We start from the raw sequence: 21,010 nt of genomic DNA, 5'->3' as shown, positions 1-21,010 counted from the left end.
TAGACATTTTATAATAATTCTTAAAAGCAGTGAGTGAAAGAACTAGGTAGAGAATGAAGGGGAAACTAGGGAGAGTGAGAGCCATTGACTTACCCTGCGGCGAGGCGTCGCGCAGCAGCAGGTCCTCGTGGCCCTGCTCCAGCACTCGCACCTCGAACAGCGGCCGCCCATCCTCCTCGCTGATGCGGCAGCGGTAGCAACAGCGCCGGTTGGGGAAGCGCGTGCTCCAGTAGATGCGCGTGGACTCGTAGCCCACAGGGAAGATGGCCGTGGCCGAGTGGAAGATGGCCATCTGGGAGGGCAGCAGCTGGCCCACTGCGTGGAAGATCAGGCCGCCCACACGGAACATGTGGATGCGGTCCCCACGCTGCAGGATGCTGGCGATCTGCTTCACCTCGTCGCGCTCAATGTAGACGCGCCGGAAGACTGAGAAGCTGCTGAGCTCCTCCTCGCTGGGGCTCTTGAGTTTGTGCTGGGTGCACAGCATGGTCTTGTCCTTGAAGAACATGCAGCGGGCACGGATGGCGCAGGCAAAGTGATAGACGTTAGGGCAGCGCAGGCGGTTGCAGCTGTTGGTGGCGCCCGTCTTCTGGCAATAGGCGCATCGTGTCCGCAGCCCCCGGCGCAGCGCCACCTCCACGTTGATCAGCGCCCCACCCTGTGTCTCGTATACCTCAGTGGACCACAGCGCGCAGTTCAGATGCACCCACAGGTCCAGGTCGATGTTGAGGAGGCGTGCCGGGCCATCGGTGGCGCCGTCACCCTCCTCGTGACAGAAGCAACACTTGCGCAAGTCGCGGGGCAGCACATCGGGCCGCAGGGTGATGCGGAGGCGCTCCATGAGCTCCGAGACCTCTCGCATGCTCTCTCGCCGCGCCCCTGCCTTGCGGATGGTGATGAGCAGCTGTAGCCGCTTCCAGCGCAGTCCCTTCCACTTCTTCAGCTTGGGCCGCACCTCCTCGTCCTCCATCACTGCCACCGCCGCTGGGCGTCCACGTGGTTTCGCAAGCTTGGGGGGGTCCTGGGCGAGGGCCAGAGGGGGGGTGGTGGGAGTGGTAGGTGCTTGTGGAGGAGGGAGTGGAGTTGTGGTGGTGAGAGGAGGAGGAGGAGGAGGGGGGGGCGGGGGGGGAGGAGGAGGAGGGGGCGGCGGCAGCTGAAGGCTGAGCTCTGATTCTGGTTCCTGTTTGATGGTGAGGGTGCCTGGGCTAGGGGCAGGAGGAGGGGATGCGGGTTGGGCATCAGGGGCGAGGGTGGGAGCGGGAGGAGGTGGCGGCGAGGGCGACTGAGGGGGCGAGGCTTCCAGGGGGATGATGGGAAGGTGCCGCACATCCAGGTTGGAGACGTTGGTGGTGTAGCAGTGCTGGGCAGGCCTGTCCTCTGGCTCAGGACACTCCTGTGGGAGAGTGGGGAGGGAGAGAAAACCAAATCAGGAAAAGGAAAAAGTGCAGTCTGTCTCAGCATCGTTTCTACAGTTGATTACTCCATATCCTAACAAACTCACACTGCACCCCGGAGACTCACCTGCTTGATGAGAGAGAGGATGTCGACCTGCTTCTTCAGAGCACAGCCGGGCAGAGACACATCGAACTGCTTCAGCCACTCTGCCTTGTCCTGCGGGGGACGCTCTGCCTCTGCGGCTGTGGGCTTCACAGACAGCACACCTGGGAGGAGAAGGATGGGGGAGGAGTGACAGGAGGGACAGTGACATTTCATTTTTTTATTTTACTTTTACTCCAATTATTTTTAGAAGGTATTTTAAAGTGGAACTGCTATCTTTGTTTACTCTGTAAAATACTTTAATTTTATCCTTTGATAGATGGTAAATTAAACTTCACGCAGATCATATTCACGTATTTAATCATAAAAATTCCCCATATCCGGGGACGTGTTGCAATCCTGACTGCCACACAGGAAGGGCATAAGGTCATGACCCAGCCCAGTGTGGGCAGCACGGGGTGTACCTGTGGCAGGCGTGTCAGTGGGGGTCTTTCCCGGCTCAGTGCTCCCCCGGCCAGGGCTCTGAGGGAACGCCACCTCATAGGAGCCTGGCATTCGCATGTGCAGCAGCTGGGCCACCGCTACCATCACTGTGTTCAGATTCTACAGGAGAGAACGAGAAGGGTAGAGAAGACAGAGACAAGAAGGTGAAATTAGGAGGCACAGAGAGAAAGAAAGAAGATGGGGAGAGATAGAGAAGAGCACAGTTAAGTTGTAAGTCTTCCACAACACCACGAGTATGCACAAACACTACACCTTCTGGGTGTGTGTGTGTGTGCGCACTCAGAAGAGAGGGAGTCAAATTGGAGGTTCACTGGTATGGAAGCACAATTTCAAACTGTTTCTACAAGCTGTATGAACAGTGCATTGTGGGCACATGGTTACCTTGGCAGCCGCTGCGGAGAGGGTAAAGGTCACTGACACCTCGCTGCTCTTTGCCTTGTCCCAGGGGCTGGACCTGGACGCCACCTTCCCAGCATGCTCAGAGAACGAGCTAGGTGCCTCAAAAGGCTTGCTCTCAGGAAACACTGGAGGCGGAAAAGGAAGAGGTTGAGTTGTGAACAATAAAACTTAACTGTACCCCCAAAAAGGAAGTGTTCTTGTAAACCATGTGATAAACTAATCCATCTCTCTCTCGTACCAGGGATGGCGGCTCGGGGGATGATGGGGATGACTGGGGAGGACGCCCGGTCTCTGTCCTCTAGGCGTGGGTCTCCCAGCAGGGGGAAGCGTGGTGCCTCATCCCCCAGGACGCTCTCTGGGGAGGAGGCCGGAACGATGCTGTCAGGAGCATCGCTGTCCTCATCACTCTCCATCCTGAGAGAAAGTGGGGAGAGAAGGAGATGGAGAGGGGGTGAGAGAGAGAAAAAGTCAGGGTAGGAATTGCAGTGCGTCTCGACAGCCAGCATCACTTCCATCGCAACCATGAACAGCGAGAGCATTCATTCATGCGGGGGCAGTTTAGAGGCGTACCGGATGTCTTCATTCTGGTTGTGCGGAGGCGTGGGCAGGGCAGCCAACAGATCCACACTCTTCACCTCCTCCGCAGCCTCCGAGTCTGGGGAACCAAACCAGAGATAAGTCAAAACGCTTGGTCTGGGCGAGTCTGCATCCCAGGCCCTACTACCAGTGATCACCACCCTCTCGGTGGCCACAGTGCAGGGTGGGCAGTCTCTACTCCACCACCAGGTCAAGAGTATTTGTAAACAGCTCAATCAAACCAATCGCATCACTTTTAAATTTAGTACAGAGCCCTTCACAAGCCACCTCACAGTCCCAGCAGCCCACAGTAATAAATCTCAAGCACTGGGCACTGAAGAGAGGACCACAAGCCTATAGGACCACAGACTGCTCTAAGAGGAAACACTTCTCTGGGCTCTGCTACTGAAGCTGATGTCAAAAGTCCAGGGGGGCACTCACCCTTTGGCTCCTCGGACTCCTGGGGGGCACCCGCTTCCTTCTGCCTGTCGGACAGCTCCTCCACGGCAGTCACTCCATTTGGAAGCTTGTGCTGCACCGAGGGGGGAGGGGTGGGGGGCAGCGAGGAGGGCGGTGTGGGGGGGTTGCTCATGTTGTTCTGTGAGGAAGGAGGAGGTGGGAATAAAACATTTACAAAATAAAAATCAACACAGGAAACCAGTTCAAAGCTTCCCTCTACCCAACACCAAGATATCATGACAACTAAAATGAAATGGAGGAATGATATCCTAACGTTCAAGGACAGGCAGAGGGGGGTTGGGAGAGTTACCTTGGTAAGCAGCTGGGAGTAGTAGTCGGGAATGTTGTCCAGAACCGCGTTCCCAAAAGAGCCCTTGAGCTGGGCCTTCCCGTTGGTCGGGCTACTGCCAAAGGGGGCAAACAGGTCCAGGTTGGCAGCAATGGACGGCTCCATGAGTGGCAGGAGGGACAGCTCCTGTAACACAATGCAGGGCACAATGCCACACAGCACAATGTCATATGGCACAGATTCCTGCGACTCCCCAATACATAAAGGTGTATTGTCATTGTTACCATTATCATCCCTTAAAGGCCACAATACAATATGAAATTTCCATGAAATCCGATTTCATGAAATCAGAATGCAGCCAAGGATTTCCTCGACATTTCACAGTGAAATCGCAAGAAATCCGATTTCAAGCAATAGAGCAGAGTCCCGTTTTGATTAATTTGCATGAAATCGACCAGAAAAAGTATACAATCAGAAAGCAAGAAGGAGTCACATGACATCTACGTTGTCACTGGGAAGCTTGAACAGCAGATGGACAAAGTTGGACAGTAAAAGAGAGCCAACAAAGCAAGTTTTCCCATAAAACTGTGGTAAACTGGCAAAAGCCATTCATTAGATATTAAATCTATGTGGTTTGACTGTGCAGTGTACCAATTTAGGAAAAAAAGCGCATTGTCATTTATAACAATCATTTTTGCTTTATGTTAATATTTCTATTTAAATGCAACATTCAATCTGTGCTAGTTTATTAGTGAAACTAGTATTGCTTTCATTAATTTCTGCAACAAATATGGAGGTGTACACTTGCATAGACTTCAGAAAAGTTATTTTTGCCACAATGTACATCATGGCTCATAACTAAATATGCCTATACAGATAGTATTTACACTCTTCTTTCTTGCTTCTCTCTTTCAAAACTCCAAACTTGACCACGTAGTCTTGCTCCCAAACACCCTTTACATAGCGTGCAATTGCTTCACGATTTCACACATTCAGATTTCATGAAATCGGATTTCCAGGCCAACCTCATTCACTGTGGCACAGATGGTGTAAGGCAGTGGTGCCCAGCCCTGGACCCCTCTCTTATCCCAGTCTTTCCACTTCTCTCTCTCCAGCTCTCCCCTGCTCACCTGTTTCAGTTGCTTCATCAGCGCCTCTGTGCTCTTGCCTGCTTCCTCCTTCTTAGTCTTCTTCCTGGAGTTGGCCACCCTCTCGCCAGACTTGGGCGCCCGCTTTGGCTTGGCTGCAGGGGTCTTCTTGGAGATGGTTTGCAGGTCCTGGGGAGAGGGGATTAATCATACGGTCACTCATTAGTGGCCAGCAGAGTGAAAGGGAGACAGACATCTGGCACCAAGATAGGTAGACGCTGCTCATTTTCTCATTCTCATTCTTGGTCATATTCTAAATGCCATCTGCAAAAGATTTATATGGAGTCATGCATCACTTTTGCACATTTAAAGGAAAACAAACAACTATTACAAAAATCAGACAGCAAAATATCTGAACCAGTTTATATTTTGACAAGAGTGTCTTGCATGTGCGTCTTAAGGCCATTACTGGCATTATTCTGGATATTATCACTCACTCTCTCTCTCTCTCTCTCTCTCTCTCTCTATTTCTCCTGCCATCTCCATACCCACCCCTCTTCTCACAATACCAACTCCCCTTACCCGCCCCTTTTCTCTCCCTCTCCCCATTTGGGTCGGTGTGAAGTGGGAGCAGGGCGTGTGGGGACTCTCACCTCCATGTTGCGTGGCGTGCCCTGCAGCTTCTGCTCCAGCAGGGCCAGCTTGCTGTTGATGTGGCCATTAATCTCACTATGGATGCCGTCCGCAGGCCGTTGTGCTGCCAGCTGCAGGGTCTTGGTGCGCAGGAGCTTCTGCAGGAGCTGCTGTCCGGTCTCGGTCCTGGGGCCAGGGGTACCCAGCGTGTTGGCCGAGTGCAGCCCCACCGGCTCCCCATTGGCCTCCCTCTTGATAGCCCTGCCCTCGGCGGCTGCACCCTGTGCCCCATCACACTGCTCCTCGCGGGGCTCCTGCTTGATGTTCTGCAGGGTGACGCTGTACTGGGAGACTGAGCTCAAGGGGGCAGCCACAGCTGGAGGGGCGGGGCTCTCTGTCCTGGGGTCGACCCCCGGTTGCTGACGTGTGTCCGTGGGCAGGGGAGCCGGCCCATTGGCCTGAGGCTCGCCAGCCAGGGACTGAGGTTCTGGCTTTAGTCTTGGCTGCTCCAGGGGGCCGTTGGCATCGGTGGGCAGCTTGGTCTCCACGACCTGGCTCAAGGTGCTACTCTGCCCAGGGACTCGATCAGCCACGCTGGCTGCAGGAGGGGTACCTGTACCTGTACCTGGCTCCTGCTTGGCCACCTGGGCAGGGCTGGCAGTGGGCTCCTGAGACTGGGAAGCACCAGTGAGGGGTGTGGACTCTGAGGAACCAGGGCGCAGTGGGCCAGCTGGGGAGCCGGCCGGGGTGAGTGGGGCCTGGAAGGGGCTTGAGGCTGCTGGGGTTTGGGGCTGTTGCTGCTGCTGCTGCTGTTTCTGTAGCATCTGATGCTGCTGCAGGGCTTGGGTGGGTGAGGCCTGGCGTAGACTGGCTGGCTGGGGGCCCATGGGGGATGCCAAGACATGTCTCTGCTGCTGCACAGACAGGGGCTCCCCAGGGGAGTTTTGGCACATGGGCTGGCGAGGAGACATGGGCCTGGTAAGGCGACCCTGCGGGGTCACACACACCTGCCCCATCATGCCCTGCTGTATGGGCGTCTGGCTCCGTGCCACGTGCTGCTGTTGTTGCTGCTGCTGCTGCTGCTGCAGCTGCTGTGCCATCATAGCCTGCTGCTGCTGCTGCACAGAGAGTCCATGCTGCTGGGGCTGGAGCTGCTGCACCACACCCTGCTGCTGTAGCATTGGTGACTGTACCATGAGCCCCCCCTGCAGCTGCTGCTGGGGAGATGACACTATCCCCGGCTGCTGAGGTGGGGCCCCTGACCCCTGCTGCATTGCCTGCTGCCCCATTGGTGCCTGGTTGAACTGCTGCTGCTGTGCTAGGAGACTCTGCATCCGTTGACCTCCAGGAGGACCCTGCTGCCCCTGCCCCGCAGGCATCCTGAGCAACTGCCCCTGCTGCTGTAGCTGGCGCTGGGCCAGGAGGGCCTGGATTTGTTGGGGGGTTAGATGGCGAAGTTGAGGGTTCTGGGCGATGAAGCCCTGCAGGTTGAGGGAGGGGCGGACCTGCCCCATGGACGGTCTCTGGCCCATCATTCCAGCTGGGCCCCTCAGCATCTGCTGCTGCTGCCCCATGGCTATCTGCCCCATCATGGCCTGCTTCTGCTGGGCCAGGAGAGCTTGCTGCTGAGTGGGATGGCCCATCATCCCTTGCTGAGGCTGGCTGGGGTGACCCTGATTGAGCATAACCTGCTGCTGTCCCACCATGATTTGCTGCTGCTGCCCTGGTCCCATCATTCCCTGCTGCTGCTGTGGCCCCATTATACCCAGCCCCTGCTGCCCCACCATGCCTTGCAGTTGCTGTCCCACATTCTGCCCCATCATGCCTTGCTGTTGTTGCTGTCCCACATTCTGCCCCATCATGCCTTGCTGCTGTTGCTGTCCCACATTCTGCCCCATCATGCCTTGTTGCTGTCCCACATTCTGCCCCATCATGCCTTGCTGCTGTTGCTGTCCTACATTCTGCCCCATCATGCCTTGCTGCTGTTGCTGTCCAGCATTCTGTTGGCTCATGTAGCACATCTGTGGCTGCTGTCCTTCCTGCTTCACTGTGACCAGGCCAGGCTTATCTCCACCCAGGGAGCTCTGCCTCTGTAGGGCTAGCTGCTGCTGTGTGTGGGACAGCATACCTGCCGGCTGGTTGGCTAGGTAGCTGTGCTGTGGAGGCCCTGGAGTGGGTGATGGCTTTGGTGGCTGCTGTATTTGTTGCTGTTGTATTTGTTGTTGTATTTGCTGCTGCTGCTGTTGTATTTGTTGTTGCTGTATTTGTTGTTGTTGTAATTGTTGAATTTGTTGCTGTGTTTGCTGCTGTTGCATTTGCTGCTGCTGTTGCGGTTGGATTTGCTGCTGTGTTTGTTGTTGCTGCTGACCCATGAAGACATGGGGCTGATGCTGCTGCAACACCCCCTGCTGGTCACCTACAGAGCCCGACCGCTGCAGGTGGATGGGAGTGGGGGGAACCGGCTGAGGTCTCGGGCTAAGCAGGCCAGGCTCCTTGGGAGCAGAGCTCTGAGGCTCCTGAGACAGGCCCGGCACCGCCACCTGCAGGCCCTCTGGTGTGCTCGGTTGCTGTGGCCCCTCCTGTGTCGCTCCAGCAGGAGGGGAGGGCCCATGCAGCCCCTGGGGTTCAACACAACCAGGCTGGGTGGGAGCCGGCTGCAGCTGCACTCCTGGGTCCTGCTGCTGGCTGGTCTGGTTCAGGAACCCTTGCTGCTGTTGTAGATGTTGCTGCTGCTGTTGCAGTTGTTGCTGTTGCAGTTGCTGTTGCTGCAGCTGAGAAAGGTTCTTATTGACATTCTGTTGCTGCTGGGAGAGGAGCATGCGCTGTGCCAGGGCATTCTGCTGCTGGGCAGTGAGCTGTGCCCCCAGAGTCGGTGGCCCTCGGAGAGGCTGCTGCTGGGGCCCCATTGGTCTCTGGAGACCTGGCTGCCCTATTAACCCCTGGGGCCTCTGCTGCTGCAGCAAAACCTGCTGGCCTCCCATAATCCCTTGCTGGTTTACCATCATGCCTTGCCCTCCGAGGACACTCTGCTGCACCTGGGCCAGCTGCTGGTTTCCCATCATACCCTGAGGTGTTTGGCCCTGGCCCTGCAGGCTCTGTATCTGCATGGGCTGGTTACCCATCATGCCTGCTTGGTTGGGCACGGGTTGCTGGGCTCCCATCATGCCTTGTTGTCCGGGTAGCTGCTGCTGTGCCATCATGGGGTTTCCTATCATGCCTTGCTGTGGCTGTTGACCCAGAACACCAGGCTGCTGCGGTGGCTGGGGCAAGGGTGGCTGTCCCAAGGGTGGCTGTCCCATCATGCCTTGCTGCATCTTCTGCACTAGCTGCATCCTGTGCTGCAGCTGCATCTGTCGCTCCTGCAGTAGCCGGGCTTCTGAGCCTGGAGCCCCAGTGCCCGGGGGAAAGTACCCTGCCGAGGAGCCAGGAGCCAAGCCCGCAGGATGTGGTGTCTGTCCACCACTGAGGAAGGGCTGTCCCTGCTGCACACCGACAGCCATTCCCATAGCAGGCATTCGCACCGGCTGCTGCCCCAGCATGGGCGCCACCTGCTGGGTGCCAGTGGCACCGGGCATGAGCTTGGAGAGGAGCCGGGGCCCCTGCGTGGAAGGGCCAGGGGCCAGCAGCCCAGCGCCTTGCTGGTGCTGCTGTTGCTTGTTGCGATACTCCGCCATTAGATTAGTGTGCTCCTTCTGCTGCTTCCGCACCTGCAACACACACACACACACACACAGTCAGAAAGAACACCACACTGTACTAAATGCAAAAAAAGATGGGCAGGGCCTCAGTCAGGCCTGGCAGAGTTAGGGGTGGGGATTGGGGGTTCCACTTACCTGGTCCAGCTGCTTCTGGATCTTGCTCTGCTGCTCTGTGACCAGTTTTAGCTTCTCGGCGTCGGCTTCGGGGAACTCACGGCCAGCCTTCTTGGCGGTGCGCTGTTTGGCACAGAGGGCCTTGCGGGACTTACGGTGCACACCAATCTGCTCCTCCAGGAACTTCAGCTGCATCTGCAGGAGCTGCTGGGTGTGCAGGAGCCACTCCTCGTACTGGTGCTGCTCTGCATCGTCTGGCAGGGGGAGGGGAGGGGAGGGTAGCAGAGCAAGGGACAGCGGTCACTCAGTGGCACATCCGGGCGGTCACATAGGTGTCTGCCAACATACTTGCACGTAATGTTGATGCATGGATAGGGGGCAGTGTCGCATTAACACATTGCAATCTACAGAAAACGAAACATTTTCTATGGTCCACCTAGGATTGTATGGCTGTAAACACATACTGTTAATGACATGTTACAGGAACTACACACACACACAAATTGCATCCTGTATGTGCAGATCTATACTGTCTTGCTAAAGTTGGCTAGAGACTTAATACTAGAACATACATACGTGAATTTACCCTGCATATCCGTTCTTATACATTACTAAATTATTATTTTGTGTGTGTATATATATATATATATATATATATATATATATATATATATATATATACACACACACACACACACACACACACACACATACATACATGCATACAGTGAGGGATAAAAGTATTTGATCCCCTGCTGATTTTGTACGTTTGCCCACTGACAAAGAAATGATCAGTCTATAAATTTTAATGGTAGGTGTATTTTAACAGTGAGAGACTGCTAAATCCAGAAAAATATATATGTGTGTGTGTGTGTGTGTGTGTGTGTTTGCTACTACACTCACCTAAAGGATTATTAGGAACACCATACTAATACTGTGTTTGACCCCCTTTCGCCTTCAGAACTGCCTTAATTCTACGTGGCATTGATTCAACAAGGTGCTGAAAGCATTCTTTAGAAATTTTGGCCATATTGATAGGATAGCATCTTGCAGTTGATGGAGATTTGTGGGATGCACATCCAGGGCACGAAGCTCCCGTTCCACCACATCCCAAAGATGCTCTATTGGGTTGAGATCTGGTGACTGTGGGGGCCAGTTTAGTACAGTGAACTCATTGTCATGTTCAAGAAACCAATTTGAAATGATTTGACCTTTGTGACATGGTGCATTATCCTGCTGGAAGTAGCCATCAGAGGATGGGTACATGGTGGTCATAAAGGGATGGACATGGTCAGAAACAATGCTCAGGTAGGCCGTGGCATTTAAACGATGCCCAATTGGCACTAAGGGGCCTAAAGTGTGCCAAGAAAACTTCCCCCACACCATTACACCACCACCACTAGCCTGCACAGTGGTAACAAGCCATGATGGATCCATGTTCTCATTCTGTTTACGCCAAATTCTGACTCTACCATCTGAATGTCTCAACAGAAATCGAGACTCATCAGACCAGGCCACATTTTTCCAGTCTTCAACTGTCCAATTGTAGCCTCTTTTTCCTATTTGTAGTGGAGATGAGTGGTACCCGGTGGGGTCTTCTGCTGTTGTAGCCCATCCGCCTCAAGGTTGTACGTGTTGTGGCTTCACAAATGCTTTGCTGCATACCTCGGTTGTAACGAGTGCTTATGTCAGTCAAAGTTGCTCTTCTATCAGCTTGAATCAGTCGGCCCATTCTCCTCTGACCTCTAGCATCAACAAGGCATTTTCGCCCACAGGACTGCCGCATACTGGATGTTTTTCCCTTTTCACACCATTCTTTGTAAACCCTAGAAATGGTTGTGCGTGAAAATCCCAGTAACTGAGCAGTAAGTTTATCTTTCCTTTGGAATTCAATCCTGATCACATTGCAAACCCAGGTCTCTGGATCAATGCCTTGATCATCACCTGTTTGATCATTAATGCTAATTGTTCATTCCGTCTACGGAAAGCAAAGTACATTTTAACTTCCATCCAAAATTGCCAAGCACGAAATACGTGGTCATTTCATGGGAGAAAATGTGAATTATGTTAAAGAAATGTGAATTATATTAACAAAATGTGCAGTTCAAGGGACAAAATACTCATTATGTGGACAAATGCATTTCATGGATGAGGAGATTCATTTTAAATAGTTTCATATGTCACCACATCGTTTCTCTGACCTGCTGCAGTGCCTACAGCCAGACATTGTTTTATTGTGTGTAGTATTTTACATTACATAAAAGAAAAACAATTCAAATTTTTAATACTTGTGATTAAAAACTTTTTAAAATACAATTCTTAAAATCACTTAAAATTTTTAAAATCTTTGTGATTTAACGAAAAAACAAAATAATTAACTTCAAATAAACATGTGCACAAAACAACAAAACAAACGTGATTAAAGCAAAACTGCTCACCAGACATTGTACACCAGTTGCCCCAGCACTGAGCGACTGGCCGTGGATCTAAGAATCTCCTGCTCAACCAATCAGTGCTTGCTTAACGCACAGGACCACAGAGACACGCAACTCGCGGTTTAGATTTCGGAGGAGTACGTGTGTCGGCACCTGTGCTAGCCTCTGCAGACTACGCTTACCCAGAAACCCCTGCTCTGCGTCACTATGCAGACACACATACGTGAACCTACGCAAATGTATAAATCGGCCTTAAAAGATTGGTGCACCAGAGTAACACGGGGTAAAGGTTGCTTGTTTTCAAGAGTTATGTTAGTCAATGTTTAAAAACACTAAACGCACCATCATTCGCTATTTTGCACTTTGGGGATTTTCACTTTATTGAAATATGCAGTTAATTCATACAAGCATTGAATTTGACCTGGATCGCCCCTACGGCTGTGCCCGTCATTAAAGGTGCACTTCAAAGCCAAATTAAAACATTCACCTACAACAAACATATAAATGCAAGCAACTCCAACGTATACATATACAAGATGGGAGGGACGGAACATCTGCTTATTCAACAAGCAGGCGCTGGACCCAATTGTCATCGCGCGGAGGGGCATGGTACTAATTAGGGACTATGTCAATCTGGAGGTCCATCAGAGGGGCAAGGAGGAAGCCTTTAAGAACTGGCAAATACAAGATCTGGGGGAGCTCAGGATCCCGTGATGGGACCCACCTCCGGGGACGGCCATCTCCCCCTGCAGGAGCCCGAGTGCAAGATCTTTTAACTATTTTTAAGAAAGATTGTTTTTAAAAAATGAATTTTAACTGTTTTTAAAGATTGTTGATTTTAAAAGCACTAGTTTGGTTTTTTTGGATGGTTTTGTTCTGTTTTTTCCATTTGTCAAATACATTGACCGTTAGGATTTTAATTTTAAATACATCAGACTGTTTTGGTTTTTTATTTTATCATTTTATTTGTTTTTTGCTTTGTCCGGTGCATTTTCAGTTAATTTCAATGTATTTGACCCTTTTGTTGGTTTGCAGTTTTGCTTTAATCACAAGTTGGTTTTATGCACTTGTTTATTTGAGTTAATGTATTCTGTTTACGTTAATCAATTTTTTTAAATTTAAGTGACTTTAGAATATTGATTTTAACAAATTTTAAATCACGAGTATTAAAATTAGTTTTGAATGTTTTTATCTGTATTGTAAAATACTTTACCAAATAAAATAGTATACATGTATGGTGCATTTAGCCTAATTACAAAGATTATAGTGTTGTGTGTGTGTGTGTGTGTACGTGTGTGTGTGCACGGTAGTGCATGTTTGTGCATTAGTGTTGAGAGATACTCACTAATGATTCCCTGCACAAACTGGGGAGGGTTGGGTCTGGACTGAGTCGGGTCACTGGTCTCCCCCTCCTGTAGGAATGTTTCAAAGAAAGCAGATTTATTAACCAGCTGTCTGACTGCCCCCCTGCCTTAAACCCACAAGCTCTGGAGACCCAAAAACAATGGTTTACACAACAGGGAGTTATTAAATACAACACCATAAAATAAAAAGATTCTGGGTGTTCTGTTTTATGCTGCAGCATTTCAGTGCATACATTCACAGCAGTCGACTGGTAATGCGCTGCACAAGCAGCCACTATTGTGAGCAATTGAATCCCCCCCCCACCCCATTTCTTATACAACTCCAGCTCACCTTCACAGGCCCGATGGGAAGTCTGCTCTGGGGGTCGCTGGAGCCGGGGGTGCCTGCCAGTCTCTGAGCCAGGAGAGACACCTGCTGCCTACCAGGGAAAATGAGAATGAAAAGTCAAGATTTATTTCTTAGCAGAGATAAGAGAGGACGGTTCTGTATAAATCAACATTTTGTATTTAGTTAGTTGATTGAGTTTTTACACTGTATAAAATCAAATCAATCCATCTTCTCCAGCCATCATAGGAGGCTATCAAGTCTATTCACCCCTAGGGTAATATCATTAATATTATTGTTATGAAGAAATTAATTTTGTTTTTGAACAGCATACAGAAATGTGTACAACCAATTGCAGGGATCTTACACTTTTTCAATATCAAAATTACAGACTTTCCAGACTTTCATTTGATTTCCCCAAACTTATCAAATCTGAATTGTCCTATTAAATCTGTTGGCATATTTATCTATTTTCAATGATATTTGTTAAATTTAAAAAGTTCACCTGTGGCGTGGGACTGAATTTGGTATAGTGATTAGGTTGTTACACTGTAGTAGTGTTTTTATAGTACATTGTATATTATTGTTTTGGCATACCCTGTGTGTCTACAATAATAATAATGGCAAAAAAAAGTTTGATAAACTCTGAAACATTTACAGGACAAATTGGCAAATAAAATCCTAAACAACAGATACAATATGTATTGAATTCAGTAAATAAAACCTGGTCACTTACGGTCTCATTTGATTTATATCGACAACTTCTTTGTCTAACAACTATTCTAAACCAGCCTTTTACCAAATCCTACAGTTTCCCACGGAAGTTGTATTTGCAACTATTCTCAGCCCTTTATATCGATAACTCCGGCTACATGCCTGTTACTTGTAAGCAGACTGCGTACAGAAAACTACCATACCCAGAATGCATCTGCCCAGAATACAACCATTTAGCCAATGAAAGTCAACATTCATTAGCTAAATAGTTGTATTCTGGGAAGATGCATTCTGGGCATGGTAGTTTTCTGTAGGAAGTAGCATGTGTGTTGTGTTCAGTGTGAAGGTTACAGTTGCCGCTTAAGCTGACCCGCTTTTGAGATACATTTTTGATTATAATTTTTTTTCTTCATTCTGCCGTACTACTAGTAAAATTCCTAAGTTTTTCAAGACTTTCATGACAGAGGCATGGTTTTTCAAGTCCTGGAAATCAGTTTGCCATTTTCCAGACTCATGTATGAACCCTGCTGTTTGTGAGGTGTGGGTGTGTGTGTGTGTGTGTGTGTGTGTGGTTTCTTACACATGTGGATCCCATCATGCAGTCAGGTCAATTACACCGTTACTGAAAGCATAAGGCCAGGGTACAGTACCTGTTGATGCCCGCAGGCACCCCGATGCTGCCCTGGGCCATCACTCTTTTAATGCCCTTCAGCGCCACCATCTTGGCCTTAGCAATCGGGTCCATGATGTCATCTGCAGCAAACTTGTCCAGCTCTGCCCAAAAAAAAAAAAAAAAGTCAGCAGGGGCAGTACAAGACAGTCATTCAACAGAAACCTCACCGTATACACAAGCAGGAAGACTGGGAGCAAAAGCACTGACAGTCTGTGGTGGGAAACATCACCTGTGTCCTCAATAAGATAGGAGAGAGAGAAGAGTGGCATAAAGGAATGGCAGAAGAGAAGAAAGGATCAAAAGATATACAAAGAAAAAGGAAAAAAAAGATAAAGAGGGGAAGAGGGTAGTGGCGGAGCTGAAGGACTGAGGGTCCACAAGCCAGGGTACCAGCTCTCAACTCCTACTACCAGTGCAGGTGTCTGGCACAAGTCACCTGGTTTACAGTGCATTTCAGTCATGCGATACCTAACCCCCAACTAATAAACCTTAAAGTAATTTGAACTTTCTACCTGAGTCCTGGAAGAAGCTGTTGGCCAACTGTTGTTTGACTAGCTGCTGCTGCTGCTGCTGCTGCTGCTGCTGCTGCTGCTGCTGTGGATTGACCACCAGATGGTGCCCCCCTGGCTGGGCAGCTCCCATCATGCCCTGTGCTGAGGTCATGGCGACGTGAGGCGGGGGGGCCATGGGAGCTCCCAGAAGCCTCTGCTGCGGGGGCTGTGACTGCTGCTGGGGGGGTGACATTATGTGTTGCGGCCTGGGCACCATGCCGGGCTGGAACTGCTGCCCCATCAGCCCGTGGGGAGGGGTGCGGTGGTGCTGGGGTGGCAGGAGCACCTGTGGCTGCACTTGGGGGGGCTGTGGCTGCACCTGGGGGGGCTGCGGCTGTGGGAGGCGATGGAGGTGCGAGTTGAGCGCCCCCTGGTGTAGCGAGCCGAGCTGCTGCTGCTGCTGCTGCTGCTGCTGCTGCTGCTTCTGCAGCTCTTTCTTCTCGTGCTCCAGCAGGTCCTGGATCAGAAGGGGCAGCTCACTGGCCTCTAGGGAGCTCTCCACTTTGTCCAGGTCCACTGCGGGCGAGTGCTGGCCCCCACCATCTGGCAGTCCAAGGGGGTCCTCGTCCAGGTCTGGGTGAGCAGGGGGGAAGGGCAGGGGGTCAGACTGCCCGGGGAGGGAGTAGGGCAGCCCTGCGATTCGCACGGAGTTGAGGGAGGCAGGGGGGCCAGCCTGCTGGGGGGAGGTGTTGGAGGGCTTAGCTGTGGGTACGCCACTAGGGCCCAGCAGCATGGACACTGCCTCCCCCATCTCATCCTTCACCGTGGGGGGGGCCGTTTGGTGGTGGAGCTGCTGCTGCTGCTGCTGCTGCTGCTGCTGCTGCTGCTGCTGCTGCTGGGGGGGCGGGGCTCTCCCTCGAAGCGGCAGGGTGTGGTCTGTGAGCCACCCCCGAGCCCGGCTGCTAAGCCTGCATCCTCCAGCTTGAGGCTGGGCAGGGGAGGCTGGTCCGAGGATGGGAGTGGGGGGGCGGCAGTGATTGGGTCAGGAGGCCCCGCTTTGGGCTCCACTTTGATGTCCGGGACAGCGGCTGCAGCAGGGGCCGCGGAGGAGGAAGGGCCCGGCACCTCGCTCTCGGCCTCCACCAGGCGCAGCTGGTCGGAGAAGGTGTCCTTGGGGTCGCCCTGGTCCAGCTCAGGGTCAGTGTAGGCCAGCAGGTCGAACTCATCACACTTCAGCAGGTCGTCCAGGTGCGGGTCGGTGGTCTCCAGGCTGTCCAGGTTGCCCAGCTCGTCGTCGCCCTTGTCCGGGTCCAGGTCCAGGGTGGCCAGGTCATCCTCGTCCTCCTCAGCCCCCTCCTCCCCTGCGGACACCCCCAGGCCTTTGGCGACAAAGCCATCATCCAGGTCGGGCTCCTGCAGATCCAGGCGGCAGGGTGGGCGGGCGGGGGCAGGGTCTGCAGGGGTCAACTGGGGGTCAACCTCTGGGGGCGGGAGTGGGGGGTGTGGGAGCGGGTGGGAGGGCTGGCTGGTGGTGGGGGGCTGTAACTGGGGCGGGGGCTGTGGAGAAGGCAATGTGCTATGTTGGGGCAGCATGAGGGACAGACCCCCGGGCTGCATGCCCAGCCTAGGCTCCCTGACTCCCTCTGATGGGGCAGAAGGAGGCGGTGGGGGGGGCAGGGCGAAGGGGGCACCAGCATCTTGGTTGGGGATGTAGAGGCGCGGGCGGGGCTGGGGGCCACGGGGCACAAACTGGGGGCCCAAGGGCATCCGCTGGGTGTTGTGGCGCAGCTCGATGAACTGCGGTGCCACAGACGCATGGGGGCCCTGCATGGGCTCCCCTCCAGCACCTGGAACCATCGCCCGCTGGCCGGACATGCCCTGGATGCCTCCGACGGGCATGCCGAGAGGGGCAGCAAGTGGGTGTCGGGGCCCCCCCACCTCCATCCCTGTGGGCTGGGGGAATCTCCTGAGAGCACCAGCCTGCCCCTGCCACTGAGTGGGGAAAGGGGGTCTGGAGTAAAAGCCCTGGGGGCTGTTGGGCACAGGTGTCCTGGAGACAAACAAGAAAAACAAAACTCAGTCAGCTATAACCAACGAAGCAGAGATGAGAACCAGACGTACCAGAAACCCCTCAACCGGTGTGCGCCTCCTCACACCAAATTAATTCGATTCAAGAAACACGGCTGGCCGCACCTGATGGCGTTGGAATCCAACATAACGGGCGTCCCGGGAGGGAGGGGGCGGCTCAGCTTGTCATCCATCGTGCCCATGGTGGGGGGCAGCTTTCCCGGTCCCAGGACAGGACCACCTGGGCCTCCAACGGTCCGGTCCTGTGGTGAGATGAGACACCAGTTAGAATAGGCACAGGAGTACCTGCAAACACGGCCTGTTTGTAAGTGTTCAGTTGCTTAAACACATCGGGTCAGGACTGAAGCCTTAGTGTTAAATATACAGGACTGCAACAGTCACCTACTGTCTCCTTGAAGCAGGGGGTGGAGCCAGGCTATACCCTGTGCTGTGGTATAAATACTGTTTTATTAGGTGAAGTATTTTACATTACAAAATAATAAACAAACATTCAAAATTTTAATACTTATGATTACATTTTTTAAAATCAATTCCTAAAATCACTTAAAATCTTATAGTGATTAACTTAAACAAAATACATGAACTCAAATAAACATGTGCAATAAATCAAATAAACTTGTGATTAAGGGCAATACTGCCAAATAAAACCATTAAACAATATAGTCAAATACATTTAAATTAACTGAAAATGCATCAGATAAATCATAAAACAAATAAAACCATAAAATAAAAAACAAAAACAAAACAGTGATGCATTTATAATTAAAAACCAAACAGCCAATGTATTTGACAAAAGAAAAAACAGAACAAAACCAACCAAATACCAAAACAAAACAAGTGCCTTTAAAATCAACTAATTCTTTAAAAACAATTAAAATTCGTGCTGTGGTATAAGGGGGTGGTTGTACCTGGGCTGAGGGGTACGGAGGGGGCGCTCGTTGGGTCTTGTCCTGCTGGTAGGGGGTTGTCTCGCCAGGCCAGCTGGGGGCAGCACTGTTGGCAGCGGCAGCCTCTTTCTCCTGCCGCAGGGAGTTCCTCTGCATCTGCTGCCGGATCAGCAGCTCTCGCAGCCTCTGCTTCTGCAGGATGGCAGAGCACAGCGGGTCAGACGGACCTGGCACTCCACCAGCCAGGACACCAGCGCTCAACTCCTACAACAAGTGCTGGTGAGTCGCCTGGTTTGCAGTGCATTTCAGTCATGCGATACCTAACCCCCAACTAATAAACCTTAACTCTAAACTAACACTTACAGAAAATCAACACAGTTGGCATTTATAGAAACAAATACAACCGTATTAGCAGGCCCCAACTAATCAAATTAGTAGTGTAAGGCTTTACAGAGAAGAAAAAGGACAAGATCACATGTCTGTTTGCAGTGACCATTTCCTGCAAAGACAGGCCCCTTAAACCCACCTATTTCTGTTACACTGCCTAGAGAGGAGGCAGTCATGGACCCCTAGAGATTATAGAACAGTCACCCTGAGGGAGTTTGGGTGTTTCTCTGCTCTGTGCCGAGTAATTAACTTTTACGTTGTGTATTAAATCAGTCTTACATTAAATGAATCTGTGAGGTGCTCTGGGGCAAGCATGTGAAGGGCAATATAACAAATAATTGATTGGCCCTCATGAGATCCAGCTACGAGCTCTCACTGAATCAATTACCTGTCTGTGCTTATCCAACTCAGATTGGTTGATGTCCTGGCCCAATGAGAGATCGGGCAGCTCCTGTGGGGCTGGAAGGGGTGGTGCCGGGGGGATGGGCACATCATCCCGCCTCTCTGCCAGGGCCTCTGGGCGCCGCATGCTAAATCCCTCGGGGGTCACTGGTGGTGGCTGCTGCCGTGGGAAGTTGGTGGTGTTCAGGGGGTGAGGCTGAGGGGCCGGGAGCTGGGCAGGGGGCTGCTGGGGGACAGACTCCACAAAAGGCAGCCGGGTCTGGGGGCCCTGGAAGAGACCCATGTTGGGGCTGCGGCTAAAGGGAGGTGGTCCAGAGGGTTTGCCTGACAGGGGGTCCCCTATTGATGAGGGGGGAGGAGGGGGAGGGGGCGGGGGCTGCTGCTGCTGGCTGTGATGTGGGGAGCCCCTGTAGGCTGGTGTGCCCTCAGAGGTGGCAGAGGGGGGGCGAGGGGGCTTGTGCATAGGGGCAAAGGGGTCCCGGGACTGGGGGCGCGAGGGCGGGCGGGAGTAGGGATCAGGGGACTGGAAGCGGGGCGTGGCAGGGGAGGGCACAGAGAAGCCATCATTTGACAGGGCGCCAGGGGTCAGGGGTGACTGGGAGCTGCCCTGGGACTGCGGGCTGGCTGGAACACGGGAGTATGGGTCAGGAGGGGGAGGGCGCTGGGAGAGTGGGGAGCAGCTGTCACCAGGCTGGGGCCGGGGGGTGAGGGGGGGCTGGGCATAAGGGTCGGAGAAGGGGGCAGAGGGGGATTGGCGGTAGTTCTCGGAATGATGGCTGGGGGATGCGGAGGGGTGGGGGGGGGCACTGAGCGAGTAGCAGCCTGGAGAGGGGTTCACAGACTCGCCCTGGAGGGACCGGGGTGTCATGGGTGCTTTGAACAGCCCTCCCACACACTTTCCCTCCCCTGCCTCTGTCAGCCCCATGGGAGTGGCTGATGGGGAGCCCATGCCGAAGTCCTGGCGAATGGCGGAGGAGAGGGGGGAGGGAACACCCATAAAATCTGCCCTCTGCTGCACTAGCCCGGCAGGGGAGGGCGAGGGCACAGGGGAGGGGACTGCCCCAAAGTCCTGCCGTGGCGGCACCTGCTGGGTCCGGAAGGGGTCCACAAAATGTGAGGAGGGCGGGGGGGACAGCATGGGGGAGTCCCCAGGGCCACCTGGCCTGGGCCGAGGGCTCTCCGGGGGGGCCAGCGGATCCTGGGGCCCCTGGAGCAACTGCTGCTGCTGGGGGGGCCTCAGGAAGGGGTCCATGTGCTGGGGCCGGCGAGGGGTCCCAGGAGTGGTAGGCTGCATATCGAGAGAGCCCAGGCTGGGAGGGCGGCCCTGGAGGGGGGCGGCAGGGGGGTAACCAGAGTTGGGGTTCTGCAGAGGGCTCGAAACTGGTTGAGAGTAGGGGGTGGAGGGGCTGCTATAGGGGTGGGGGTGAGCATGGGGGTGGGGAGACAGCTTGGCAAAGGGGTCCACGCGGGTGTCCACTGAGCCCGGCGTCTTGAGCGGCCCCTCTGAGGGGAAGAAGGCCGCAGTGGCACCGGGGTCAGGGGGGAACGGGAAGGGGCTTTCAGCCGAGCTGGGCTGGGACGGGGTGGACAGAGAGCCCGAAGGGGGAGGGGGGATCTGCAGGTGCAGGCTGGGCCGCTCCCCTTTGACCCGGACACACTCCGTCTTCACTGGCCGGCACACCTGGCTCTCTGCCTGCTGTGTGTGATGAGGGGGGCAGAGGACAGTGGACAGTGTCAGGACAGAGACAGAAACACCTTAAGAGCAGACCTTTAGTGCAGTCTGTGAAAATGATACTCTCAAACTGCACTGTACTGCTGGTAAACATTACGGTGCAGATGAATAGTACAACATTATTGGATAAGTACTGGATAAGGGCATTTTGCCAAGAAATAAATTACAGTTAGATGTATGATTATTCCCCCCGCCTTCTCACATGGCTCAGCTGTGCCTTTAAATTCCCAAGGCTCAAGGGTGATTTATGCTTCT

The 21,010-nt window shown here is 52.9% G+C and overlaps 1 protein-coding gene across 1 annotated transcript in view; it reads right to left on the bottom strand.

Annotated features, from left to right (window-relative positions):
- Positions 1 to 21,010, bottom strand: part of kmt2d (lysine (K)-specific methyltransferase 2D) — a 52,047-nt gene that overhangs the window by 6,708 nt on the left and 24,329 nt on the right. The window contains 19 exon segments of the mRNA XM_066708551.1: positions 94 to 1,393; positions 1,522 to 1,661; positions 1,962 to 2,100; positions 2,383 to 2,525; positions 2,639 to 2,814; positions 2,971 to 3,055; positions 3,418 to 3,574; positions 3,746 to 3,910; positions 4,855 to 5,001; positions 5,466 to 9,152; positions 9,279 to 9,511; positions 13,038 to 13,104; positions 13,388 to 13,475; positions 14,746 to 14,869; positions 15,281 to 16,096; positions 16,099 to 17,309; positions 17,453 to 17,589; positions 18,256 to 18,426; positions 19,010 to 20,719. Coding sequence (XP_066564648.1) covers positions 94 to 1,393; positions 1,522 to 1,661; positions 1,962 to 2,100; positions 2,383 to 2,525; positions 2,639 to 2,814; positions 2,971 to 3,055; positions 3,418 to 3,574; positions 3,746 to 3,910; positions 4,855 to 5,001; positions 5,466 to 9,152; positions 9,279 to 9,511; positions 13,038 to 13,104; positions 13,388 to 13,475; positions 14,746 to 14,869; positions 15,281 to 16,096; positions 16,099 to 17,309; positions 17,453 to 17,589; positions 18,256 to 18,426; positions 19,010 to 20,719 — 10,696 coding nt within the window.

This window comes from Amia ocellicauda, chromosome 7, assembly GCF_036373705.1.
Source record: "Amia ocellicauda isolate fAmiCal2 chromosome 7, fAmiCal2.hap1, whole genome shotgun sequence".
NCBI classification, from domain to species: domain Eukaryota; kingdom Metazoa; phylum Chordata; class Actinopteri; order Amiiformes; family Amiidae; genus Amia; species Amia ocellicauda.
Note: the sequence above shows the minus strand (reverse complement) of the source record. Positions and strands in the feature narration are given on the sequence as shown.